The sequence below is a fragment of the Anticarsia gemmatalis genome, chromosome 13 (genome assembly GCF_050436995.1).
Source record: "Anticarsia gemmatalis isolate Benzon Research Colony breed Stoneville strain chromosome 13, ilAntGemm2 primary, whole genome shotgun sequence".
Taxonomy (NCBI): Eukaryota; Metazoa; Arthropoda; class Insecta; order Lepidoptera; family Erebidae; genus Anticarsia; species Anticarsia gemmatalis.
In genome coordinates this window covers 1,339,680-1,363,139 of record NC_134757.1, presented here as the reverse complement: position 1 = coordinate 1,363,139, position 23,460 = coordinate 1,339,680, and the positions used below count along the sequence as shown (strand labels likewise).

Below are 23,460 nucleotides of genomic sequence, written 5' to 3'. Positions count from 1 at the left end.
TATACTGAGCAAATAAACATTTAGCAAAACAAGAAAATTATTTTATTTTAGAGCCATTACATATACTTTTTTGTAATTTAAGGTGTCTTATTTAACCTGTGACTCAACTCTACGAGTAGTGTCAATGATGATGACGCAAAGAATTCAGTGTTCCAAACTAATGTATTTTCCCTTTTATTGAGCAAAACAATAATTATAAGCGAATTTGCATTTATACGTTACTTAATCATACCAATACATTATCTCGAGTATAAATGTGTAATGGTATTTCATTATTCTTATGATTTCGAAGTAATCTTGACATAATGGTGATTAATACAATTTTACGGTTTGGGTAAATAGTCTTTAAAAGCTGGCAACAGTAAATTAGTCTAAACTGTCACTTGTCAGAGTTGTCAGTGTCAGTTTACAGCTCGGAAAGTTCCGGTGTGTTGTGTTGTGAGTGGTCTCGTAAAATATCTTTATTACGAATTTTATTCAATACTATTTAATTTATACAGCAGAGTGCTTATATTCTCCGGTTGTAATTACAGATATCCCAGTGAATTCGTGCTAGTGAAATACCATTGTGTTAACAATCATCGGCGGCCTACTTCGGTGATTGTATCATCTTATTTTCTCAATTTGCTACGTCAACGCTTAAAAATGGTTGTAAGTATGCTATTACATTAGTGATTACGATTTTTGGTGGGCGGAAACTGGTGACATCACTTAATGAGTAAGGGCGTAGGGTAGGGCTGGACCTTGACCCGGCTATTAGGCCGTAAACAGAAAAAAAACTTCCCGAGTCGATGGGATGCGCAACTAATAGGACGCAAAGAACCATAAATATTTTTGTCCTCTCTTACTTTTCTTTTAGTTCGTTTTTTGTTAGCATTTTACATATCCATGGCTTGGCAAAGGCTTGTTCTTGAATAAAAAAAAACTGGCGTAAGATTAGACCGGTTTTCTTAATGGCTCTGTACTTTTAGGTTCTGTGTGAATATCCTTGATAGTATTTATTGTCTGTTTATATTTTATATATCTACCTACTTAGTCGTGAACAACTTATTATAATTTATTACATAGTAAAATTTAATATAGAAACCTGAACCACAAACATTATACTACAAAAGAAAACAAGTAAATGGTTAAAAAGGTAGAGGCCCTGTGTACTTTCTAAAAAAAAATGTAGGTATACTACTGACATAAAATGTTACATTACTCAACTGCAGTGAAAGTAATATAATTTACTTTCTCTGGTTACAGTTGTTACACACAAAATATTGAGTTCACAATTCATTACTTAAAGCTTGCTAAAGTAACTCAGCATTATGACTAATATGATATGCTATAAATACCAGAATACATACCATACCTTGATTTTTTGTAGCATACAAGTGCTTGTAATAAAATTTTCATAAATGATACACATTGATAAATGGTAACTCTTATCACACCACACCTATTTATAATTAAATCAGAGGATACAGTATATCTTATTAGCATAGCATACACAGAACTAGTTTAAATTCCAATCATGCTATGAGTTCCATTGACTGGCCATAGACACTCACAGCAGTTATTAATTGTAAATGAATCATGCATTCATGCAGTAATAAATTAATTTACTGAGTCATTTAGCACCTACAGTAGAGTTCAGTAGAGGTTTAAAGGTGTCTTATGATATAAGGAAATATTAAATCATAGCAATAAAATGCACTAATTTAGGTAACTATTTAAGACAGTTATATCACAGTCTTTTCAAGCCCAACAGTCTAATTAATGCTGCTTTTATATAATTCAACAAACAGAATTATGTATCTATGTTATAAAATGAAATTGCTTTTCTTAAAAACAAAAAATCTCTTGGGTATTACATTTATATCCAAAAACAATATGCTTAATGTGATTAGGATTGCACCCAAAAAGTGGAGCAAGCAATATGTATTATAGTATACTACACCAAGGCTGCAGATCTCACATCCCTAAGCAGCAGGTTTGGCTTGTTGCCAGCTTTCTCCCTTCACCTACTGTCCTTGAAAGACATTATTAGTACAACCACCCTAATAGCCTGCAGATATGTTTGAGAGAAAAAACACCCTATTCTCTTAAATATTAAGATTGTTTTACGTTAAATTACATTTACGTAGTTGCCGGTTTAACGTTACGTAACAAAGGCGCAAGTTGTAAACAAACTGAATGAATTTCATTCTAGGATAGCCACATTAGCCACTATATTATTATAGTGTATGTATTTACTCAAGAAATATCTATAAATTTCGTAACCACTCAATGATGAAATTACAGGTAAGGATTTATTTTTAAGAATTCAAAAATGTCACTGTAATCCTCCAAACCTCTAATTTCATTTGTTAGGATCGTAATTTTTCTCACTTCATAACGTAGGTAGGTACTACAAACTCCTCGAACGTACACGCAAACGGGTCATTGAGCCACAAGTACGCCATCTACTTTCACTTTACCTTTTCTTGCTACCAAGAAAAATAAAACAAGCACCAAAGATCCATACAATATCTACATCTAGAATCTAGACTAATAAAGATACTTTTGTGTGTAGCGCGAGCCAACCGTGGTCGGTGTGCAGAACTTCAACGCGGCGGAGGACGCGGCGACGCTGCGAGGCGCCATGAAGGGCTTCGGCACGGACGAGCAGACCATCATTGATATCCTCACCACGCGCAGCAACTTACAGCGACAAGCCATCTCCAAGGCTTTCACGCATGAGTATGGAAGGGTAAGATAGTTGAACTGCCCTTATTACTTATAGAAACCCATTCACTTAGACTCATAGGATAAAGTATCGGAAATGGAAATGATGGTGCACTGACACAGGCTAATAGAAACAGTGATTCACATCGAAAGTAGTACCTACGTACTGCACGGTAATTGCTTAAACAAAATTTTATGCTATGCGGAATAAGTACAGAATAGAGTTAGCACTTACCAAAAACAATATTAATTATTTTGTTATCTGCGTTTTGCAGCTGTAGCCTGATTGGCAGAGGTCTCGTTGGTAACTATTACTAACCTACTTTAAGTTCATCGACATGACATTCAACTGTGTAAAAAATATAGGTGTAGGTAATATAATAAGACCTAAAGTATTTAAACGACGAAAAGGAAGTTTTCTTGCAATATGGATCCGCATTAAAGCGAAACAACACACTATCTATCTACTAAGCCCACCTCTATACACTGTTGAATATAAGCCTTCACTTCAGTACGCCATGTTTACGATCAGCTTAAAGCCAACTAGACAATAGGTACTGCACCTACGTAGATCATACAGAACAGTCATACTGCATTAATATTGATTTCACTGAATCACCTGTAAATATGACGTATGTACTGTGTACCATTCGTGACTTTTATAAGGCCTTTACTATATTGTGCTAGTGTTTACTCAACTGACTGTTGTTCTACGTAATCATGATATCAGCATAGTGTTGATAAGAGGAGAGAGTAATTAAGAAAATGACGGAATATCAAAATTTGCTCTTTCATTGATATGTCTGATATTCCCAAGTTTGAGGATCTCGTAGCTAAGTAACAACAACCGCCCAGATCGATGTCTGACGTTAGGCTACACTTGCCGAGGCTGTTCTGTAGATGGGTGACCGTATTATACATACCGAGTTTTTCTGTGTTTTGGAATGCACGTTAAATTGTGGGCCCTAGCAGTAATTTTCAAATTCTTTGACAGTCGCTAACAGTAGTCAGAAGCTTGAAAGTCTGATAACCAGTCTAATCGAGGGCTTATTGTGTTATAACCCAGGTAACCGAGTTGTGGAGGACCTATACACAGTCGCTCCATGTAAAATACTGGCATCCGGTGAGGCTGGAACCCGACTCCGACATAGTTGGAAGAAGGGCTAGGCTATTCTAACTAAATTTATAGCATAAACATCGCATCGCAAGCCCAGACAAAAAAAAACACACGTAAAACTTACACATTAATCAATCATAAATTACACATCAAGTACATAGTTTTACACTATACAGCTAACACAGCTGACTATTCCGTCACTCTTGTCATGATCCATGAGAGTTTAAACCAATGACTCAGTCACAGTCACGGCTGTATAGAATTGAGTAACAATGTCCATCGACCGTGATCACGTCCGTTCTATGGACAGTCACTAAGATGACGAATAGAAATTGAAAGATTGCATCGGTAATTTCGTAATGCGTCTGGGACTTTTGAAGTCACTATTAGGAGCAACTTGCGCGAGGAAAACTGATAGTCGCGTTATATCACAAGGCAAAACGGGTCTTTATCAAAGCCGATTAAAATTTAAAGGTTACGATAAATAAAAAAACGCATCATTTATATTATCTAAAGGGGTATTATGATACCTGCCATGTGGGACGAATAGCCAGGAAGAGAGAGAGAAAGGTTATGATAACTCTTTTGCAACTTGATGTTTGGACCGGGTTACATACAATATCGTCCTTTGACGCGGTAGTTCAAGAGGTATAGTTTCGTAACTTGATTAGCAACAAGAGCGGCCCAGCTACCTAAATGTCTAATACTAACTGTTTTAATTATTTTAAAAGCAGCAGGCTCATTTGGATAATTGACATTAATTGTTTCAAGGAATCGCTCTTGACTATATTTACTAAGCCACGTTATGACTAACGTTTTTGACGATACATTTATTCGATAAATAATTTCTGTCTTACGTCGTAAATTAGTGGGTTTGTAAACAAATTAAAATGTTTTATTCGACACCTTAATGATGGCATTTCATTAAAATAATGACAACTAAATAATAGTCTAGCGAAAATAGGACAGATTACGTCATACAGCCCTCCGAGGTTCCATGTGGGTCACGGGGATAGCCATGTAATGGGGACGTTTCGGACAAATCGATATGCTTGGACATCTTCGCGCTCAAGTAGAATTGGGGGTCTTGGTCTAACTGGCAAATTGAAACAAGTACCTATGTATATAAGGGTGCTTTTATCCACAGTGCTATTCTTAACTTCATGCTTAGGATCGGACTATAGGCCGCATAACCTTAGATATATACGAGTTATTTGCCCACGATTCTTGCCAACCCATTCTATGAAGGTAGGTATTATATACCAAGGTAGGTACTAGTAATCCTATAATAGACTACTAAACAATTCTATGCTATTCTATATTCCGCTAGACTAGCACACCAAAACTGTATGTAAATAAATGAGCAATGACATTCAAAATTGCAAGATCAAACCAATTTAAATATTGTTTTGAATGAAACAATTCAAACAACGATGCAGACAATACATGTTTCATGATGTTTCCGATGAATTTGTTACCAACTTCTTTATGTTAAGACTTGGTCAACTGCTTGGACTTGTCTGCATAGCTATCTGGTCGGGGATATCCAAAAAAATATCAGCTTCAGCTATTAGTGTCAACATATTGCATTACGACAAAATACTGCTCTATTTACAAAAATAATATGAATTAAACCAACCTTAATTCATATTATTTTGCTGGTAGTTAAAACAATGTAGGAAACAGAAGTCATATGTTAGGTCGGGGAAAAAGTCTTTTCCCATTATAGTATGTATAAATTTGTAATAAAATCTTTTCTCTACACAAAAAAGCTCGATATTTGGGTACCTCACGAGCTCACTGAAATAAACCTAATGAACCGTGTACTCATTTGTGATTCTTGAAGCCAAAGAGATTTTATTACAAGTTCATACCTACATACTATAATGCGAAAAGACTTTTTCCCCGACCTAATATCTAAATGGGGAGTTTTTAGCCTTTAGATATTCAGAATTTACTTTAAATCGGTTCATTGAAGACACCTACGCTCCATAATATCCGTCTTAAAAGAAGTTTCTTACCTGTAGCACGTACTCATATTCCGTACAATAAATTACATAGAATCAACAATGATTGTTCAAAGAGTGTTTTGTCCGGTTCATGGTAATTTACTCTCAAGGTCGTCCCGTCATTGCCTTACTCATACTAACTACTTGCTATAGTTCCATGGGATCTTTGTGTTACTTACCACCTTTTTGTTCCTCGTTACATTTTGTGATAACCTCCAAAATGTAATGGAATGAGTCATGAGGGAAATATAAGCCTGATATTTTAGTTTGTTTTTATTGTTTTAATTAGTTAATAACGTAATGAAACCTAGATGGAAACCTAATTAATGTGACTGAAATATGATGTCGAAATTCGAGAACATAATTTATCAACGGGTGGTATTTAAATCTAATATTTATTTACCTGTATATCGGTTATTGTTTAGTATAAATACATTTTCTGGATCTTTGTATAGCACTAAAACTATGCTAAGGCTAACGGCATACTCTCCTAACTTTATTTCAGTAGTTAAAATTCGTAAATGATTAAATCTAACTACTGTCTTATAATTACAGAATCTCATCAGATCATTGATTAGGGTCACACAGGCTGCAATTTTACCAAAAAAGACCAAAAAACATCAGTAAAAGCCTTAAGAAAAAAATATCGACAAGATTTTTCAAATGTCTAACTTCCAACCTTCTCCCCAGGACATCATTGAAGACTTGAAGTCGGAACTGGGAGGTCACTTCGAGGACGTGATCGTGGCGCTGATGATGCCCCCCGAGGAGTACCTGTGCAAGGAGCTGCACAAGTGCATGGAGGGCATGGGCACTGATGAGTCCACGCTTGTCGAGATACTGTGCACCAGGACTAAGCCTGAAATAGCTGCTATTGTGGAAGCTTATGAGAGGAGTAAGTAAACAAATATTTTTTGGAGAACTCCCACGCAGTCATGTGATTCTGATCCCAAACCAATTAGAGATTGCAGAGATTGTACTATGGTGACCAGACAACTGATAAACATACTTATATACTTCTAAATACATACTTTTAGAGATAAATTTACAAACAGAAAATATTTTTTAATTTTGGCGAAGTGCATTCTACTTTTGACCGGATTTGGATTGACCGAAATTTTCCCTTTAACTTGAAAGCAGATGACCACAAAGGTCTATTCCCAGCTATTCTAGGTATAGTCGTAAACTCGTCACTAGTCCATGAAGCATATTTTAGAAAAATGCCCTTCACGTCCCTTAATTTTTTTTGTAGGATAGCTCCTTATTTTTTTTTGTTAAAATTACAAAAATCTTTAAGCTTGCTTATGTAATCGTGTTATGTGCAGTGTACGACCGTCCCCTGGCCGAGCACATGTGCTCCGAGACATCGGGAGACTTCCGTCGTCTGCTCACACTCATCGTCACTGTAAGTATTATGATATAGCTCGACCATGCATGCTTAATGAGACTTCTGTTAATAATTATGAACTATTTAGAAGATTTTTCATCGATGTGATATATTGAAAATTTGTTTATCTTGAATGATTTTATTGTACACTTAGATTGTCCAAAATATTGTGATTGTGAAAACTTTAATTATATCTATTTCAAACGTATAAACAAAATTGGTACGACATAATTGTTGTAATTAGACGTCTATTAACGTTCTATAAAGCCATTTTTTGTCGTATTATTTTTTTAGACTATTTTCTATTTATTGGCTATAATGATTATTTCAAAATTATATTTGTTGATATAAATTCTGGTTTATTAATTCAGGTAAGTATATACTGTTATAGATATATAATTGTATGATAAAACCATGTTAATGACTGTCGCATGGTACAACTGATTGCATGTATTATTTTTTGTATGTCTATTATAAAGAGCTTTGGCATTGTACTGTTTTGCACGTAACGCTTCTATTATTTACACCATTATTGGAACTTGCAGATATTATAGGAACCGAATAATCAATAGATACAGGCTTAAATATGAATCTACTGTCTTATATAATACTAGCGGACCCGACAGACGTTGTCCTGTCTACACGTCTTTAATTTGTAAAAATTAACTAAAAAACTTTTTTCGACTGCCTCCGTGGCGCAGTGGTTTAGGTCGCCACGCCGATACCACTGCAACGGGAGGTCGTGGGTTCGATTCCCACACGAAGCAATTATTTGTGCGATCCACAATTAATTGTTTCGGGTCTGGTTGTGCTTTGTGTCCGTTGTTTGTATGTTTGTAAAAGTCCCCGCGACACAAGAGCAATTCTTAGTGCGGGAGTTGTCTTTTTTTTAAAAAAAAAAAAAAAAAAGAAAAAAAAAACTAAAAAAACATTGTCCAGCGGACAAAATTGTGAATCTAAACCATTCTCTGATCCCCTTGAACACACACAAAAAACATCTTTAAAATCGGTCCATTCGTTTAAGAGAAGTTCAGTGACATACACACTTACAGAAGAATTATATATATAAAGATTACAAAGGTAACGCGATCGTAAAATTCTACGCTGTTTTTTTAATGTTATATTGATAATGTTAAAAATGGGCAGATATACTGTCATTTTGATTTACACAAGATTTAAGAAGATATCTGTAATAGCATAAAAACATGTTTATTGGTTAATTATATTTGTATTCATGCAAGAATATGTCCATGAATGATAACTTTTTTTAATATCAAGCTACCAAGCTTACCAAGTTACTTCCCAAATTGTACATATTTCAAAACTGTAATAGCCAGTAATAGCCGTATTGATTTATCAATTACACCGTCGATATCCATCAGTAACTGTATACTCTGCAAGTTCAATTAATGGTACCTATAGTATCGTGAGTCATATGTGAAATTTTAATGTGTTTCCAACCTTTAACCTTCGTTGTAGTTAGATCGATATTGTAGATAGAACTTTTGAATGCATGTGGAAACTATGCAAGTAATTGATTTATATGATTTTTCTTATAGTGTTTTAAATTAGGTGTTTTTGGCATGTATACCTACGTTATTTTTGCGTATACGTATGTGCGTGCGTGTACGTAAGATTAACGTATACTATATTATATTATATAGTATATTAGAGTGTGTGCAAATTAAAATTTGGCATTGCTCTCTTTGAATAACGCTGAAGTAAAAAGTATCGGTGCAATTTTAGTAAAAAAATATTCGGCTTTTTCACTTATTCTTTGATTTTCTTTAGTACAGAATTATTCGTTTACTAATATTAGGTATCTATAAATTTACATTTATTATAGTATTCCATGTCGTTACTAAAGAAGGTTTTTTCTATTTCTCATTTCGAATTGGTATACAAAGACACCGAAAGTAGCCCTTCTCATATAAATCGTTCCTTCCGTTCTCAAACATTAAGATATAGTAGGTAGCGAGCACCATTAACTTTCCTTTGACTTTCGCTTGTGCCCTATATTTACTGCCTTGGGTTGGTTTGAGCAGTCGCTTTGTGAATATTGTATGCAGCGTGAAGGTGATTTGTCAATGTCCAAGTTTTTCGTCTGTTTTGTTTTTTAGTCAATTCTAAATTGAATGGTTTGTCGAGTGCGTTGAAAGTAATATGATATTGTAAAGTTATATTGTGTGTTGTGGTTTAAATAACTTTGGTGAACCATTTCGAAATATTGCAATGTTACACAGTACATAGTTAGCTTTATTTGAGCAGTTAAATGCTTTGTACATAATGCAGTAAGTAAAAAAAATAAAATAACGAGAGACGTTGTTATTATTCATTACGAAAATGTTTTTTTTACTCTATATTAAGAATAATCAATTTTTGTAAAGGTCTAAAATTGTTATTGTCAAAAGTTTATAACCTATTATGACCAACCTAATCTCAGCTAGAAAAATGTTCGTTGTAAGATACCAAAATCTTACCTTCTTACCTTTAACGACTACCAACAATATCACAAACTGCCAGCTTCCACCCAAGGCTATGTTAGAGCACATTCTACGTGTGTGTGACGTCAGTCGTCTGTCCGTCAGGGCGCGCGCGACGAGGAGGCGGGCGTGGACGCCGACAAGGCGCGCGAGGATGCGCAGGCGCTGTACGACGCGGGCGAGGCCAAGTGGGGCACGGATGAAGAGGTCTTCAATAGAGTGAGTGGAGTTTCTTTATAGTGATTGTAACTTTTCGACAGATGATCAGATACGGTCTACCAATTGAAGCTGTCCGCGTTTGACAAAGAATGTGTTAAAGGCACAAGTATAGTATTTATTAAAGCCGACACATAATCGTTTGGAGATCTGACTGATTGGCGAAAAGGTATAGGATGGTGACTCAAAGGGTCCCAAAGACCTAGGTGTTTTTACAGAACAAGTTAGAATCAACTGTGTCCCATCTGCGATTAGAACTCAAGACGTCTACGCAGTAGCATTGGCTACCGTTCTTTAGAAAACTATACATATTTCTTTCCACTCTTGGTTCTTTCTGTCAAAAATATTATAGCCCTAAAAGAACATAATAAATATTATAACCGAATGACAGTACTGTAAACTTTAATTCAGTCAGCGTTACTAACGTAGTAACTGTGTATCAGATCCTAGCGCACGAGAGCTTCGCGCAGCTGCGTCAGATCTTCGAGGAGTACAAAAACATCTCGGGGCGCACCATCGAGCAGGCCATCAAGGCCGAGATCGACGGAGAACTCAAGGACGCGCTCTCAGCCATCGGTTAGTAGTTAGTACATACACTATGAACAAATAGGACAATAACTTTTCTGACTTGTTGAGAAGACTGAAACACTATTTAAAAGGTGTCAATACGATTTATTTCGACATTTAGGCAAAATAATTACTAAACTTAACAGTGTCTATAAAATATTGAAATGCTACGTTTTTTTGAGATTAAGACCTAAAACTGTATAGGATTATATTACGTTTTCTTTCGTATAAAACTTAAAAAAATATATATTATGTTACGTAATTCACGTCAAACTCACACTTAAGAAAATTGATAGTCTTGGAATTGAATAAACTATCTATCAATCAGATTACAGCACATTTTATTGGAAGTTTAAGTATATCATTGACCATCATTAAAATAGTATCAAAAGAAAAGCTCTTAAAACTACTCTATAAATAAATCTACTAGCGCACTGTACCGTGGCCAGTGTGTGAGACTTGATATATTAATGACAATGGAGAATGTTACTAGGTATGCCAAATCGCTTGAAATTTTGACTCAGTAAAGCCTGTACATGTACATGAAAACTAGTTTTTGTTTTAGTCAAAAATACCAAGTAGTTTTGATTTTACGAGCTTTCAAAGTTTCAAAAAATATCGAGTCCCGCTAACAGCGTGACGTCATAGTACACCATGCCGCACGGGCCGCGTCCCGCTTAATATCAAGTCTCCAGCCGTAGATGTAATAGCTTATGCAGTATTTTGTTGTGTTTTCGTCTGCTTATTACATTTAAAGTGTAATAATAGTAAATATTATTAAAAAAGACTATGTGAGCCAGACTTAGCGTAATGTACAATGACGTCACACCGACTGGCGCGGTTACAACTTGTTTTACTTATAAATCGGAAACTAATAGACGTATCAAAGTAATTCTTTCACTAGTATTTTTTATTTTTAACAGAGAATATGGAGAGCTAATAATCCAAATTTGTTAACATTCTCCATTGTATCGCATAGTTGTGTGGTGACGCGCCGCACGGCATGGCGGATGCGTCTTGTTAAACATTGTACTTGGTCATAAGCTTTGTTAAAGCATCGGCTGGTTATACCAATGACCTTTACGTAGGGTTAAAGTTTTATACTCGTAACTTTAAAAAATGTGTGTCATAATTTTATTATTGTACCAACTTTCCTCTTCCGTACTTTTATCTGATTTTTCAGTGTTCAGTATTTTTCTATATTGAACAGGTCTCCAACAAATTGATACGACATGAAAAAGAGTAGCATAAAATAAGGATGTAATTAGCACAAATAAAATGGTTGAGTATAACATGAGAAAATTTAAAAGGGAATAGGATTCCAGTGAAACAGCTAAACGCTGTCTAAATTGACCTCTAGGGTCGACCACTAATCTCTCCCCACACCCTATAAAACCCAATTACAGTTGAGTGCGTGGAGTCAGCGCCTGCCTGGTTCGCGACACGACTGCGACACGCGATGCAAGGCCTCGGCACAGACGACACGACCCTCATCCGCATCATCGTGAGCCGCTCCGAGATAGACCTCGGCGCCATCAAGAGAGAATACGAGAGATTATACGATAAGACACTGGAAAGCGAAGTCAGGGTACGTTATTATATTAGAATTACGTTTTTCCAGTGGAATGTGTGGAAAATGCTCCGGCGTGGTTTGCGGCGAGGATCAGGGGCGCTATGCAAGGCGCCGGCACTGATGATGAGACCCTCGTTAGGGTGATCACCAGCCGCGCCGAGTATGACCTCGGGAGGATCAAGGCCGAGTATGAAAGACTGTATGATAAGACTCTTGAGAGCGACCTGAAGGTATGTACTGTGGGATAGTGTTTGACTGATTGATAATTAGTTTAGTTAAGAATATTGGTAAATTAATTGTTTCTGTTTCTTGCTAGTGATAGAAAACTAGATTTTTTTTAAGTAATTTTGAACCCAATTTAGATTTATAAAACTGACTTTTAAAATTAATACATACATTATGCCGATTATACCCGAAGGAGGAACAAATATACCCTTTACCGAAAGGTGTAGGCTGTTTAAAATATATCCTTTAAAAAATTTATTATAAAGAACTTATATTTGTCTGGACTTAACGCAGTTCAATATCTACTGTTAATCAATAAAATTAATAGATTATCGTTTATATTCATAAAATATAACGATAGTAGATTTTGCTCTTTGAAAATAATTTCCCGTCATCATCATCATCAAACACTATTCCTATTTATTGTATGGTTCGGATGCTTGGGAACATTGCACTGAAACACACTTATATATGAACTAGCGCACGTTGCTTACACGTTACTTTATGTTATCTTTAAGTATCGCTACATAGCAGTGATAGCAGATACAAGGATTTGTATTAAAGCACATTATAAGCATGAAAGTAATGCTTCGTTTTAGTTCTATTCTATATGATTTTCGATTAGATAAATATCTTCGACATTAGTCCAAAAACTTTGTTAAATTAACACCACCAGATAAGTGCAAGTAAATTCACTATAGAATTAAAAAATATTTCAATTCTTTTCGAAATAAAGACAATTTAATTACTCTTTTTCAAAAATTGATGTTGACAAATACAACTAATGCCATCTAGCTATTATCAACCTTACTATTTTACTGGTGTTGGGATTAAATTAATTGTTATGATGTAAAGAAATCTTATAGTGCACTAAGCTCACTTTAAATAATATTCTGCTACAAGCTTTCAATGTTTATTATATTTATTTAAAATTGAGAAAATGAACACTGATATTGATCATTACTTTTATGTGTGTAATGTGTTTTAATATTTTCCACTTTTTTCTATATTATTGTGCCACTTGTGAATGGAAAAGGAGGTGAGATTTTATACTTATGTAGATTTGTTTATTTATGTTATATAATATGTAGTGACTTTTGACCAATGACTTTTCGAAGTTATGTGTGTATTAGAAATAATTATCACTTGCTCTAACGGTGAAGGAAAACATCGTGAGGAAACCTTGCATGCCTAAAATTTGTTTAATACATTTATTGAGGGCATGCAAAGTCCCCAACCCGCACTTGGCCAGCGTGGTGGACTCAAGGCCTAACCCCTCCCCCTCGTTTGGGAGGAGACCCTTGCCCTGCAGTGGGACAGATATGGGTTATTAAAAAAAAATAATAATAATAATAATATGTAGTTATATTATTTAAATTTATTGAATTAGCTATAATCCCCTGATAATAAATAGAAATATACTATTGTAGAATTATTCTGAATGTTCAAGACGTTATACCAATAACTTTAATTATTATTATACTGCCAAAATAATAGACTTTCATGTTTCCAAAAAGGTTTAAAGAAAAGAGCTTACAAAGTTAAGCATGACAAACAATACAACTTTACAGACTATTTACACGCCTTATTACATTTTACTCAAATATACCTATTATATATATATCGCAAAGTAAATAACCCACAATATATTCCTATAAATCTTCACAATACTAATATTACCGCGTTTCTTTCCGCACGCCGCATGCGCCTGTCGCCTGCACACAACGCCATCTACCGACGTGGACGTGAACTATTTGATGACGCCATCTTTGTTCCCGCGGCTCACCAGCAGGGCGAGACTTCGGGCGACTACAAACGTGCTTTAGTAGCACTTCTCGGACCCGTTTAAGTGCTTGGCGAAGATACAAGTGGCTTGACGAAGCTACAATGTGGCTTGGAGAAGACACAAGTAGTTCAAGCAACTAATTTTAAGGTTTATGCGTACTCTATGTTGTATTTGTGAATGTATTCGTGTTCTAGATTGTCTTTGATAGACATATTTGCATAATTTTTTGCTGTTTGATTGTTTTTTTTTTTATCTCAATTTATTCGAATACTATGTTATTTTAAGAGTAAATGAAAGTATTGCAAAATGCATAGTACATTTTCTGTTTGTTAGAAAATAATCGTACGCTTACACTCGCAATTGTTATTTAAAATTTGTTTTATATAAACTCGTGCAACGATTAATCTGAAAACGACTGATATTACAATAACAACTAATTTTTGTTTATAAAATACAATGACAGTACATTTATGTAAAACAATCCTGCCTTAGCAGTGCCTTTAGTTGATAGATACATTATTTTGCAAATAGAAATGCATATTTACATTATTATAGAAATGAACCGTAGAAAAAAATGCTAAAATATTTAGAATTGTTATAGAATTTAAATATATAAATTATATTATTTGAAGACAACTATTTGATTGTTACGAAAGGCCTAAAAGTTAAACTTTCTATAAAATCACGTTTTTGCACTAAGTGTAATGTCTAGATTAAAAATAAATGTTGTATTTCTACACCCCTAGTTGTAAAACAACCACCTATGAGCCATTTGTGTAATAATATCAGTGTTATAGCTTCTACGCGCTGTTTGTACACCTCACGCGAATTACAAGGTTTCGAACCTTATTCTGACTTGCTAAGCAAAAACACAAGCTAATTATTAATTAATCAACGACCGATAATGAACGGAATATACATGAAATGATGATGAAAATAATATTCCTGTAGAGTGGTCAAAATGCAGATGCTGTTTTCATCTTGTTTGTCAATTCACATTATTATAGTATAAAATTGGTGTTTCTGAATATTTAAATCAATTATCAGTGTTAAATTATAAAATGTTTATTTGAGATGGAAAGTTTGCATTCCACAATTTTGAATTGTCTTTGTATTTTGTAGCTTTAATTTTTTATTTATGAATAAAATATAAAAGGGGATTTAGTTTCATTTTTCATGCGAAGAACCTTATTTACTTATTGTTCGATTTTATAATTCTGAAAAACCACGAACCTTGTGACTACTGATGTCTGATACTAATCTAAGGAAGTTGCATGTTGATGAAGATTCAGAGGTTTCAGGGTAAATTTCAATAAAACAACAAGGCTTGTCTTCATAAAACTTATTTAATCGCACGCCATTGCGCGCAACAGCCATCCGATATGATCTAACATACAATATTTTATAAACATTCACAAAAATACTTGTACACACATCAAGCTGCTAGAGAATATTAACTTTTCAAGTCGCCGTCTCCTCACATAGCAGTAATCAATTAAAGAAATATTTTAACGTTTTGAATCAAGCGAAAATAGATATGTTCTTTTTCCTACTACTACTTTATATTCTCAATTAGAAGTTTTATAATTTACAAGAAAATACATTTAATTATATCTTGATTTACGATTTCAATAAGTTATACTTTGAAATGAGATATTATGCTTTAATTCATATAATAGTAGCTATGGCCGCACCTGGCAACATCGGCGAAGAACATAAACAATATATACAAAACTTCATTGCACATCCACTCATACATTGAATAACTAAAACTAATTTACGCGAAAGCAAAAATAATAACTAATGTAAATATACATACAGAAATAAAATCACATCCTGACATTACATTATCAAAATTATTTATTAACATTTAACCTACAACTCTTCATTATTCTCAATATATTTAACCACAAGAATTAACCTACTTCGAATAATAATAGAACAATCATAATAAGGGCTAGTTTTCTTACATAAATGGTTAGTCGTTACAAATTCACCTACATTTAACAAAAGCCCCTAAATATCACATTTTTTTGTTGTTTTGACATCTCGAACGAGTAAATAATTTGCAGACACCGAACAGTGGAGAACCGTGAGATAAATGTTAAGAAACAGTTTTGTTAGTGTAACTCAGTAGACATCAAGGAACATCCGCAGTAAGCTACCGAAACAGTCGAGTCCTTATCTCGTTACCAATAAGGACTAGTTTACTCCGCGCGTCGCTCGGCCGGGCCGGCACACACTATTGCTCGTATAACGCAAATAACAAACAAATACACAACAAATATTAGGCCATTTATCACACGGCCGCTTTTTACAATTTATGACTTAGACTCGTAGCCTTTGGCGTTACATACAGACACAATAATGTGTCCCGGACTTAACACTAGCTAGCTCAAGTCTCGCGGAGCGGTCTATACGTGTTATATTTACAAATTGAGCAGTCCTCCGTCACACGTGCATACGTCCAGCGATAGTCTTAAGTGGTACGTACGTACGTACGTACGTACGAGTATAAAAGCTAAATACTTGAGTATTATGGAGAGTGACGGACGCCGGGCCGCTCCGCGAGGCTCGAGGCCGAGCCGCTTGTGCTACTTCGACAATGTACAATATACTTACAGTAATTTATACGCTATTGTGCATTTTATACTATGTATGAGGCACAGTCGTATATGCGAGGGACCGCCGGGGCGCCGCTCGGTTCCTCTACACTATAACAGACAATGTTCTGTAGTCAATAAGCCTTAGATATAGATAGTGTGGTCGTGTTTATCGTCCGCGCGGGACATGGCCGGGCGCTCAGTCGTTGGGCCCGAAGAACTTGGCGTGCAGCTCCGACAGCGGGATGATCTGCTCGTCGCCCAGCGCCGGCTGCTGCTCCGCCTTCGACTGCTCCCGGAGATCTGCAACACAATAACATCATCAATAAGCTTTCATCATGAAACTCAAACCAATTATAACCACCTGAGTCCACCTTGGAATCCAAACTAGTTCACATCAATAATGAGGTCCGTTCTTTATTTCCATACTGTCTCTCAACTAGTTACAATACATACAAAAAATCTCGCCTTTTTCCTATAGGGGTAGGCAACACCAGACAACGCCAACTACATCAATACAAGTATCTTATAATCGTTGTTTACCTTGCCAGTGCTGCAGCAGTCTGTTGTAGTGGTTGGCGCGGTCGTGTCTCTTGAGCTGTGTGAACACGTGCACCAGACCGCGGTAGTCGTACTCCAGCCCCGAGTAGCGCTCGCCGAACAACTTCAGACCTGCAACATAGAGATTAATGGTAATTAGTGATTCGCTTCATTGCCCTTTTTTAATACAAGGGTTTTTTCGCCGGAGAATCTTACAATCAAGACTGGTAGGTGGTTTTCGTCTACAAATATTTAAACGAAATTGCGAAACTGCAACGATTTTGCAACTGTACCGACTTTTAGTCGACTTAACAATCGCAGTATCAGAATACTAATAAAAAATGGTCAATGTTTTTCAAATCTGAAATTGTCATGACGTTTAAAGCACTTTTTTACTAACTGCAAACAAGCGTGCGTGTACGTATGCGTTCGACCAATGCTAAATGCTTTCTATATATTTTACCAGTGTGAATTTAGTTCTAAATAATAGTACTCACTGATAGAAATAGATCTCAGGTATAGTTTCTCGGCGGCGATGTGCATGTTCATGTGGTAGTTGTAGAGCGAGGCGAGGTGGCCGATGCTCAGCCCCACCTCGTAGTCCTCGGGGCCCAGCAGCTCCTCCTTGATGGCGATCGCCTTCAGGTGCATCATCTCCGCGTCCTGGAATGACATACAATAATATAGTAGCATGTGATATTTGCAATGTTTTCGGTAATTTTTTTAAGAATAAGTTTCATAAATGACATTTTGATAGAATTTATTAATTAATTATAGCTTTTCAGTGATGGTATATACATTTTTTTCAACTTTTTATGCGTTTCTAATTGTTATGGCAGAGCAACATCATATTTAATTCTTCTATATCCTAATGTGTACCTATAGCAAGTTTAAATTTAACCAAAATAATATATGTAGATCTATCTGTCCGAATTTCTATACATTCGGATATCTGTCGTATATATTTCTAAACATCCACTTTTTTGGGATTGCATGTTCAATAGTGTAGAGTGTATACCTGGAACTTCTGCATGCTCTGGTACAGGCGGCCCAGGTTCCCGTAGTGCTTGGCGGTCTGCACGTTCTTCTCGCCGAAGGCCATCATGGAGAGCGCGAGCGCGGAGCGGTGCAGCGCCTCCGACTCCTCCAGCAGGCTCGGCGCTGACGGGAACAGAGCTACGGAGGTTAGAAGTGCGAAACATGCCTAAGCCACACTTCATACATAGTAGTGGAGATGGAAATTGTTCTGGCGAAATGATAATGGTGGAACGTATATATTTTTAAGGACTAACCAACCAATTTTATTTTACCAATGAATCTAAATTGACTATCGAAATAGTTATGGTGTACTGTATCAAAACATTTTTTTTTGAATATCAGAAATGACAAAAGCTTTTCATGTTTCTCTGTAGTATCACAATGTTATACTCATCTAATAGAGAGATACTAGAAATGAGAACATTCTACTAGTCATTTAATCCAGGAATCGTATATGGGAACTCTTGATCAATAGTCAGGACTTGGTCCTTTTATAGTACATATGCACTATAAAAGTTGGACATAATATGAGATATGTTTACACAAAAGACTAAATTGCTTCGTAAGGCACATTACCAACATGACCCAATATTGTTCTAGTGAAATGGTATAATAGTCTTGTATCTAGTAATTCTAGTACAGTATAGATAGGTACCGCTCATGTCCTGTTGTCCGGCGGGAGTGTCGAGCGCGATCTCCTCCAGGATCAGCGCCTTCACGCGCTTGGCGGAGGCCAGCAGTAGGTGGTCCGGGGGGACCAGGTTCTGTAAACATATACAAACAAAATATAGGCATCTGAATATAGTCTCTATGAGTTCGCAAAATACTCTGGTACATTATCCATTCTTTTATTCTCATAGGCCGTTGGGACGGATAAATCGACAAGACCAGTGAAAGTTCCGGCGACACGACCAAGGCACGAAACTCAACTTCCTAATGCAGGACCGTCTCAGAGAGATTCTTTTATACAGAAATGACTTATTGGCCCAACTATTATAAATTATCAACCGCGCCACAGTGGTAGTCAAGAGACAACATATTTATATTTTTAACCTATTTCATTTGGCGGATATAAACACGTTTGTTTAAGCTATTTTAAGTCTTAATTAATAAATTAATTTCGTGCAATCTTAAAGCTACGGACCTCAATAATCTTGATAGCCCCCTCGGCGTGCTCCTTGGCCTTGTAGAACCGCCCGGAGGAGTACTCCAGCACGTAGAGCGCGTAGGCCAGGTCCTCCTGCGCCGTGGCCACGTGCAGGCTGCTGTCGCCGAACACGCTGCGCAGAGTCGACAGCGCCTCCTGCAATGTAATTAGAGTATATTATCATCTGTTATTGAGTTATTTGAGTTAAGTATTTCACTGCTGTGTAAGGGATGAATCTTTTCCTTCTAAATCACTCATTCAGTAATCATACAGGTGAAGAAAATAATTATTTTTGGTTAGATATTTTTATATTCAAGATTGCAGTGCTTTTTATATATGTTTAGAGCAAAGCTTAAAAAAAGATTTGTTTTTATAAACAATGTAAACAGAGCACAACTGGGAGTATAATTGACTTTTTGTGGATTATAATTATATGATTTCGTTTAGAGCTTTCATGATTCTTTGTGGTAGAGACGTGGTGGATCTACAATGTAACGTCATAGATGTATGATTTGGTAAATGAAGGAGGGTGGTTTGATAGTTAGTAATGGTGGTTCGTACCGAGTAGACGGCGACGGAGTGCTGTATGGAGTCGACGTTGAGCAGGTAGAAGCCCAGGTCCAGCAGCGCGGCGGCGTAGCGCGGGTGCGCGGGCCCGAAGGCGCGGCGGGCCAGCGCCACCGCGTGGCGCACGAGCCCGCCCGCCGCCGTGAAGCGACGCTTCACCACGCACGCCTTGCCGCACGCGCGGAGCACCTCGATCGTGATCCTGCGTCACAAAGAACAATGTTATTAACATACAGGTGAAAAAAATTGGCCACAAAAAGAATTACTTTAAATATTGAATATCATATTTCAATGAAAAGACACATTGTCATGCTTTCGTTAAAAAATGAAAATAATAATCCAACATTTTGTTAAATTGTCTATAAAAACTAAATCCCGACGAAAAAAATAGTCCGGAGAATTAGACAACTGTTTCAAAAAATATACCCTAAACAACTAAAATATTATATAAAACACAGAATTTAGAAATACAAGTCAGCATATTTATTAAACTAATCATCTTGGAAAACTATAAATGAATAATACTACAGTATATTATATGCATACTTGGGCGGCGTGTGGGGGGTGAGCAGCTTGAGCGCGCGCATGGACCAGGCGAAGGCGGCGCTGTAGTCGCAGCGCACGAAGAACAGCGCGCTGAACTCCTTGCACACGCGCGCCGCCAGCCCGCACATGCTCCACGACCCCAGCGACCAGCTGCCGCCGCACGAGCCGCAGCGGACAGAACGACTGCCGCAACACAACACAACAAATTATTATATTATAACAATCCGGAGATAAAACAAGAGAATCTGATTCATAAGTAAAAAATATAAAACCATCGGAATTTAACCGTATTTGCATGATACGTATTTGTCCCTCGCCGTGTCTGTCTCTACGCCATAGTCACACAATTTATTGAATGGATTTTCATACAGTTTTGACGAATAAAATAGAATTAACAATATATTTGTGTGAATTTATGTGAACTGTCTAAAATATGATGATTGTTGAATATGTTAATAAAATTCAATTCAACAAAATTATCCATCGAATTCGGCCAAAATAATTTACGAATATTTTTTTTTTTATTCGGCCAGGTCCGCTAGTCCTCGATAAACCAGTTTATCGTCCTTAGAATACGTTACCTATTATCATCCAGATCATGTGGATCGGCGTGATCCTCCAGGTCGGCCACCGCGAAGGGTGGGTCGGGCATGTCGGCGGTGACGTCATCAGGCACGCCCAGCAGCTGCAGTGCCAGGGAATACGTCTCGGCCGCCGCCGGGAAGCAGCAGTATGCCGACTGTGTGTTTAGTAATCTGAAAGAAGCAGATACACATATGTATGTAAGTCCAGGAAAACCAGACAAAGATGGTAAACAAATGGTCGATGCTTATTCATTTATTAAACTAAAAATCATGATCAAATCAAACTACCTTTTATATTTCAGGCATCGACAACCTAATCACCAAGAGTGCAGAGCAACTCAGATCAGCTAGTAGATAAGTTAGAAGTTTATTTTCATTACATATGACTGATAAAAATAGTGTATATGTGTGTTACCTATGGCAGCACTCAAGAGTGAGTCTCTTGTAGTGCGTGGTCTGCGGCTGCGCCTGGCACAGCGCGCGGCACCGCAGCAGCACGCGCTCCGCGTCCGCGTACCATCCCGCCTCGTTCAGGAAACCACCTGCAGACAAACACGTAATCACATCAATATGGTAATAAATAGCTGATGCTGAAGAATAGTTTGAAGATTTTAATTTACAAGTTATGAAAGTACAAAATTAAGGTAAATTACGAAATAATTTGACTTTGTCGCACACGTCGTAATCTGTTGGGTGCTACCAACAATCGCAAATAAAGAACGCAGAATTAGGTATTCATTATAAAGCTTTCCTAATATCATTTAGTTGCTTCCAAAATTTCTTAAGATCAATTTTACCATTAAGAGTCCAAATAGTCTATAAAAAGCAGCAAACAAAAGCTACATTAAATTATTCCCCATGGCAAACTCACACCTAACAAGATAAAAAGCCCGACAACAAACACACAATTATCGTAAGCCACTAATGTCATTCTGGAGTCTCGAGCCGGGGCCTCGGGGGTGCGATGACGCAGGACATCTCACTAATCTCCCCGCAGATTAACAACGAAGCACTGTGGGCGTCTAGCCACTAATGGACCACACATTTTTAATGCTCTTTTAATGGATGTGGGCAGCTTTGGGTGCCACGCAACTATTTTCAATATTCGAGGATAGAAAGGAGCGACATTTTTAGTTAATTTTACCTGTATTTCTCGATAGTCTGAATTTTATAAGTTGGCTATTTTATTATACCTATATTATTGTAAGCAAATGTAATCTCATTATTCATGTACAAAGTAACGTTTTGCTGCTATACTGGTACAAACTGGACTCCTATCGACAATAATAAGAATGTTCCAACAAAAACTTTCGGATGTAACCACTGATACTAGCCTAACCCAGAAATTGAATCGGAAATCACGACCAAAAATAGCGAATGAGAGCCCTTACTCAAAGCAGTACTGAATTTTTTTTTAAATGCAAGCTTTTGTACTTACCAAGTAATCCAAATAAGTAAGTACCAAGTAATTAATTCCTCATTTTTGTACTTACCAAGCCTCAGTCCAAGATGTATAAGTGAGTCCTGTGACCTGGCGGAGGTGTCACATTTAGCCAGGTAGCTGTTGGCCAGCTCCGAAGACAGCTTGGAGCCGTGCTCGATCACCGCCTGCAACAGAAACATATCAATTAACATCACTGACCTACCGCACGCTAACTCGTATTGACGTGGTCACGCAATCTATCAATTATTCATTACGCCTTCACTTGACTTTTGCGCAGTTATAACTACTGCTAGCGGATATAGTGCGATTTTCTACGCTCGATACTTTTGAGTAACACTCGAAACTTTCGTTAGTATACACTAGGGGCGCTGATCAAAGTTTTCATGTTAAATTTGTTACTAGATATTCGGTTGTCGATAATAGTAAAAGCCAGTCTCTATAAAGTCTCACACAATAAAACTGTTCAAGGTGGATTTAAAGATAATAAATCTTAACCAACACTTAACTATAATATTTTTACAAGTAAGAAGAATATTATTTTGAGCCCGTAAAGGCACAAAAGTTTAGCTGGCATTTGGTCTGTCAAAATCACCACTAAAATAAGCACTTCGCAAATCTTTGAAACTTAAAGCCATCATAACAACACTATTTGCAAGTTATACATGTAGATATACAATAGCTAGTAATAGAGGTAATAGAGGTTGTTCGTAGATGACATAACAGCACATTGATTGTGCCGCGCACTCGGCGAACTCCCGCGACGATCATTCTTAATGCACGCATAGGGCTGTACCGAAAAACAAAGATATTTTAAGCTTAATAATAGTATTTATTTGAACCTTTTATACCCTATACGTCTAGTCGACATGGGTCTCCTCTGTCCTCTGCGAATGGAGCTTGAGTCCTGAATTTTTAT

General features: G+C 36.6%; 2 protein-coding genes across 8 annotated transcripts in view; one reads left to right on the top strand and one right to left on the bottom strand.

Moving 5' to 3' along the window:
• The first annotated feature begins 374 nt into the window (after positions 1-374).
• Positions 375-15,235, top strand: AnxB10 (Annexin B10). Of its 6 annotated transcripts, none has more exons than XM_076121742.1 (9): positions 375-438; positions 534-651; positions 2,561-2,737; positions 6,529-6,733; positions 7,164-7,243; positions 9,814-9,927; positions 10,368-10,500; positions 12,113-12,294; positions 14,079-15,235. In XM_076121742.1, exons 2-9 carry the CDS (start codon positions 646-648, stop codon positions 14,136-14,138), a joined length of 957 nt encoding a protein of 318 aa, XP_075977857.1. In that variant the 5' UTR covers positions 375-438; positions 534-645; the 3' UTR covers positions 14,139-15,235. The 6 variants fall into 6 exon arrangements, with proteins under 6 accessions (XP_075977857.1, XP_075977859.1, XP_075977855.1 ...); XM_076121744.1 differs by lacking the exon at positions 12,113-12,294 and adding an exon at positions 11,898-12,079 and having other exon boundaries at positions 14,082-15,235; XM_076121740.1 differs by having other exon boundaries at positions 9,799-9,927; positions 14,082-15,235.
• A 167-nt stretch (positions 15,236-15,402) lies between these two features.
• Pat1 (Protein interacting with APP tail-1) overlaps positions 15,403-23,460 on the bottom strand; it is a 67,447-nt gene continuing 59,389 nt past the window's right edge. The window contains exons 3-13 of one of the 2 annotated variants that reach the window (XM_076121737.1): positions 22,594-22,708; positions 21,516-21,642; positions 21,098-21,271; positions 20,517-20,699; positions 19,965-20,172; positions 19,401-19,559; positions 18,912-19,020; positions 18,237-18,394; positions 17,716-17,881; positions 17,222-17,350; positions 15,403-16,981 (exon numbers count right to left, since the gene is read on the bottom strand). In XM_076121737.1, coding sequence (XP_075977852.1) covers positions 16,878-16,981; positions 17,222-17,350; positions 17,716-17,881; positions 18,237-18,394; positions 18,912-19,020; positions 19,401-19,559; positions 19,965-20,172; positions 20,517-20,699; positions 21,098-21,271; positions 21,516-21,642; positions 22,594-22,708 — 1,632 coding nt within the window. In that variant the 3' untranslated portion in view covers positions 15,403-16,877. The remainder of the gene's footprint in view (positions 16,982-17,221; positions 17,351-17,715; positions 17,882-18,236; positions 18,395-18,911; positions 19,021-19,400; positions 19,560-19,964; positions 20,173-20,516; positions 20,700-21,097; positions 21,272-21,515; positions 21,643-22,593; positions 22,709-23,460) is intronic. The other variant, XM_076121738.1, reaches the window with a different exon arrangement.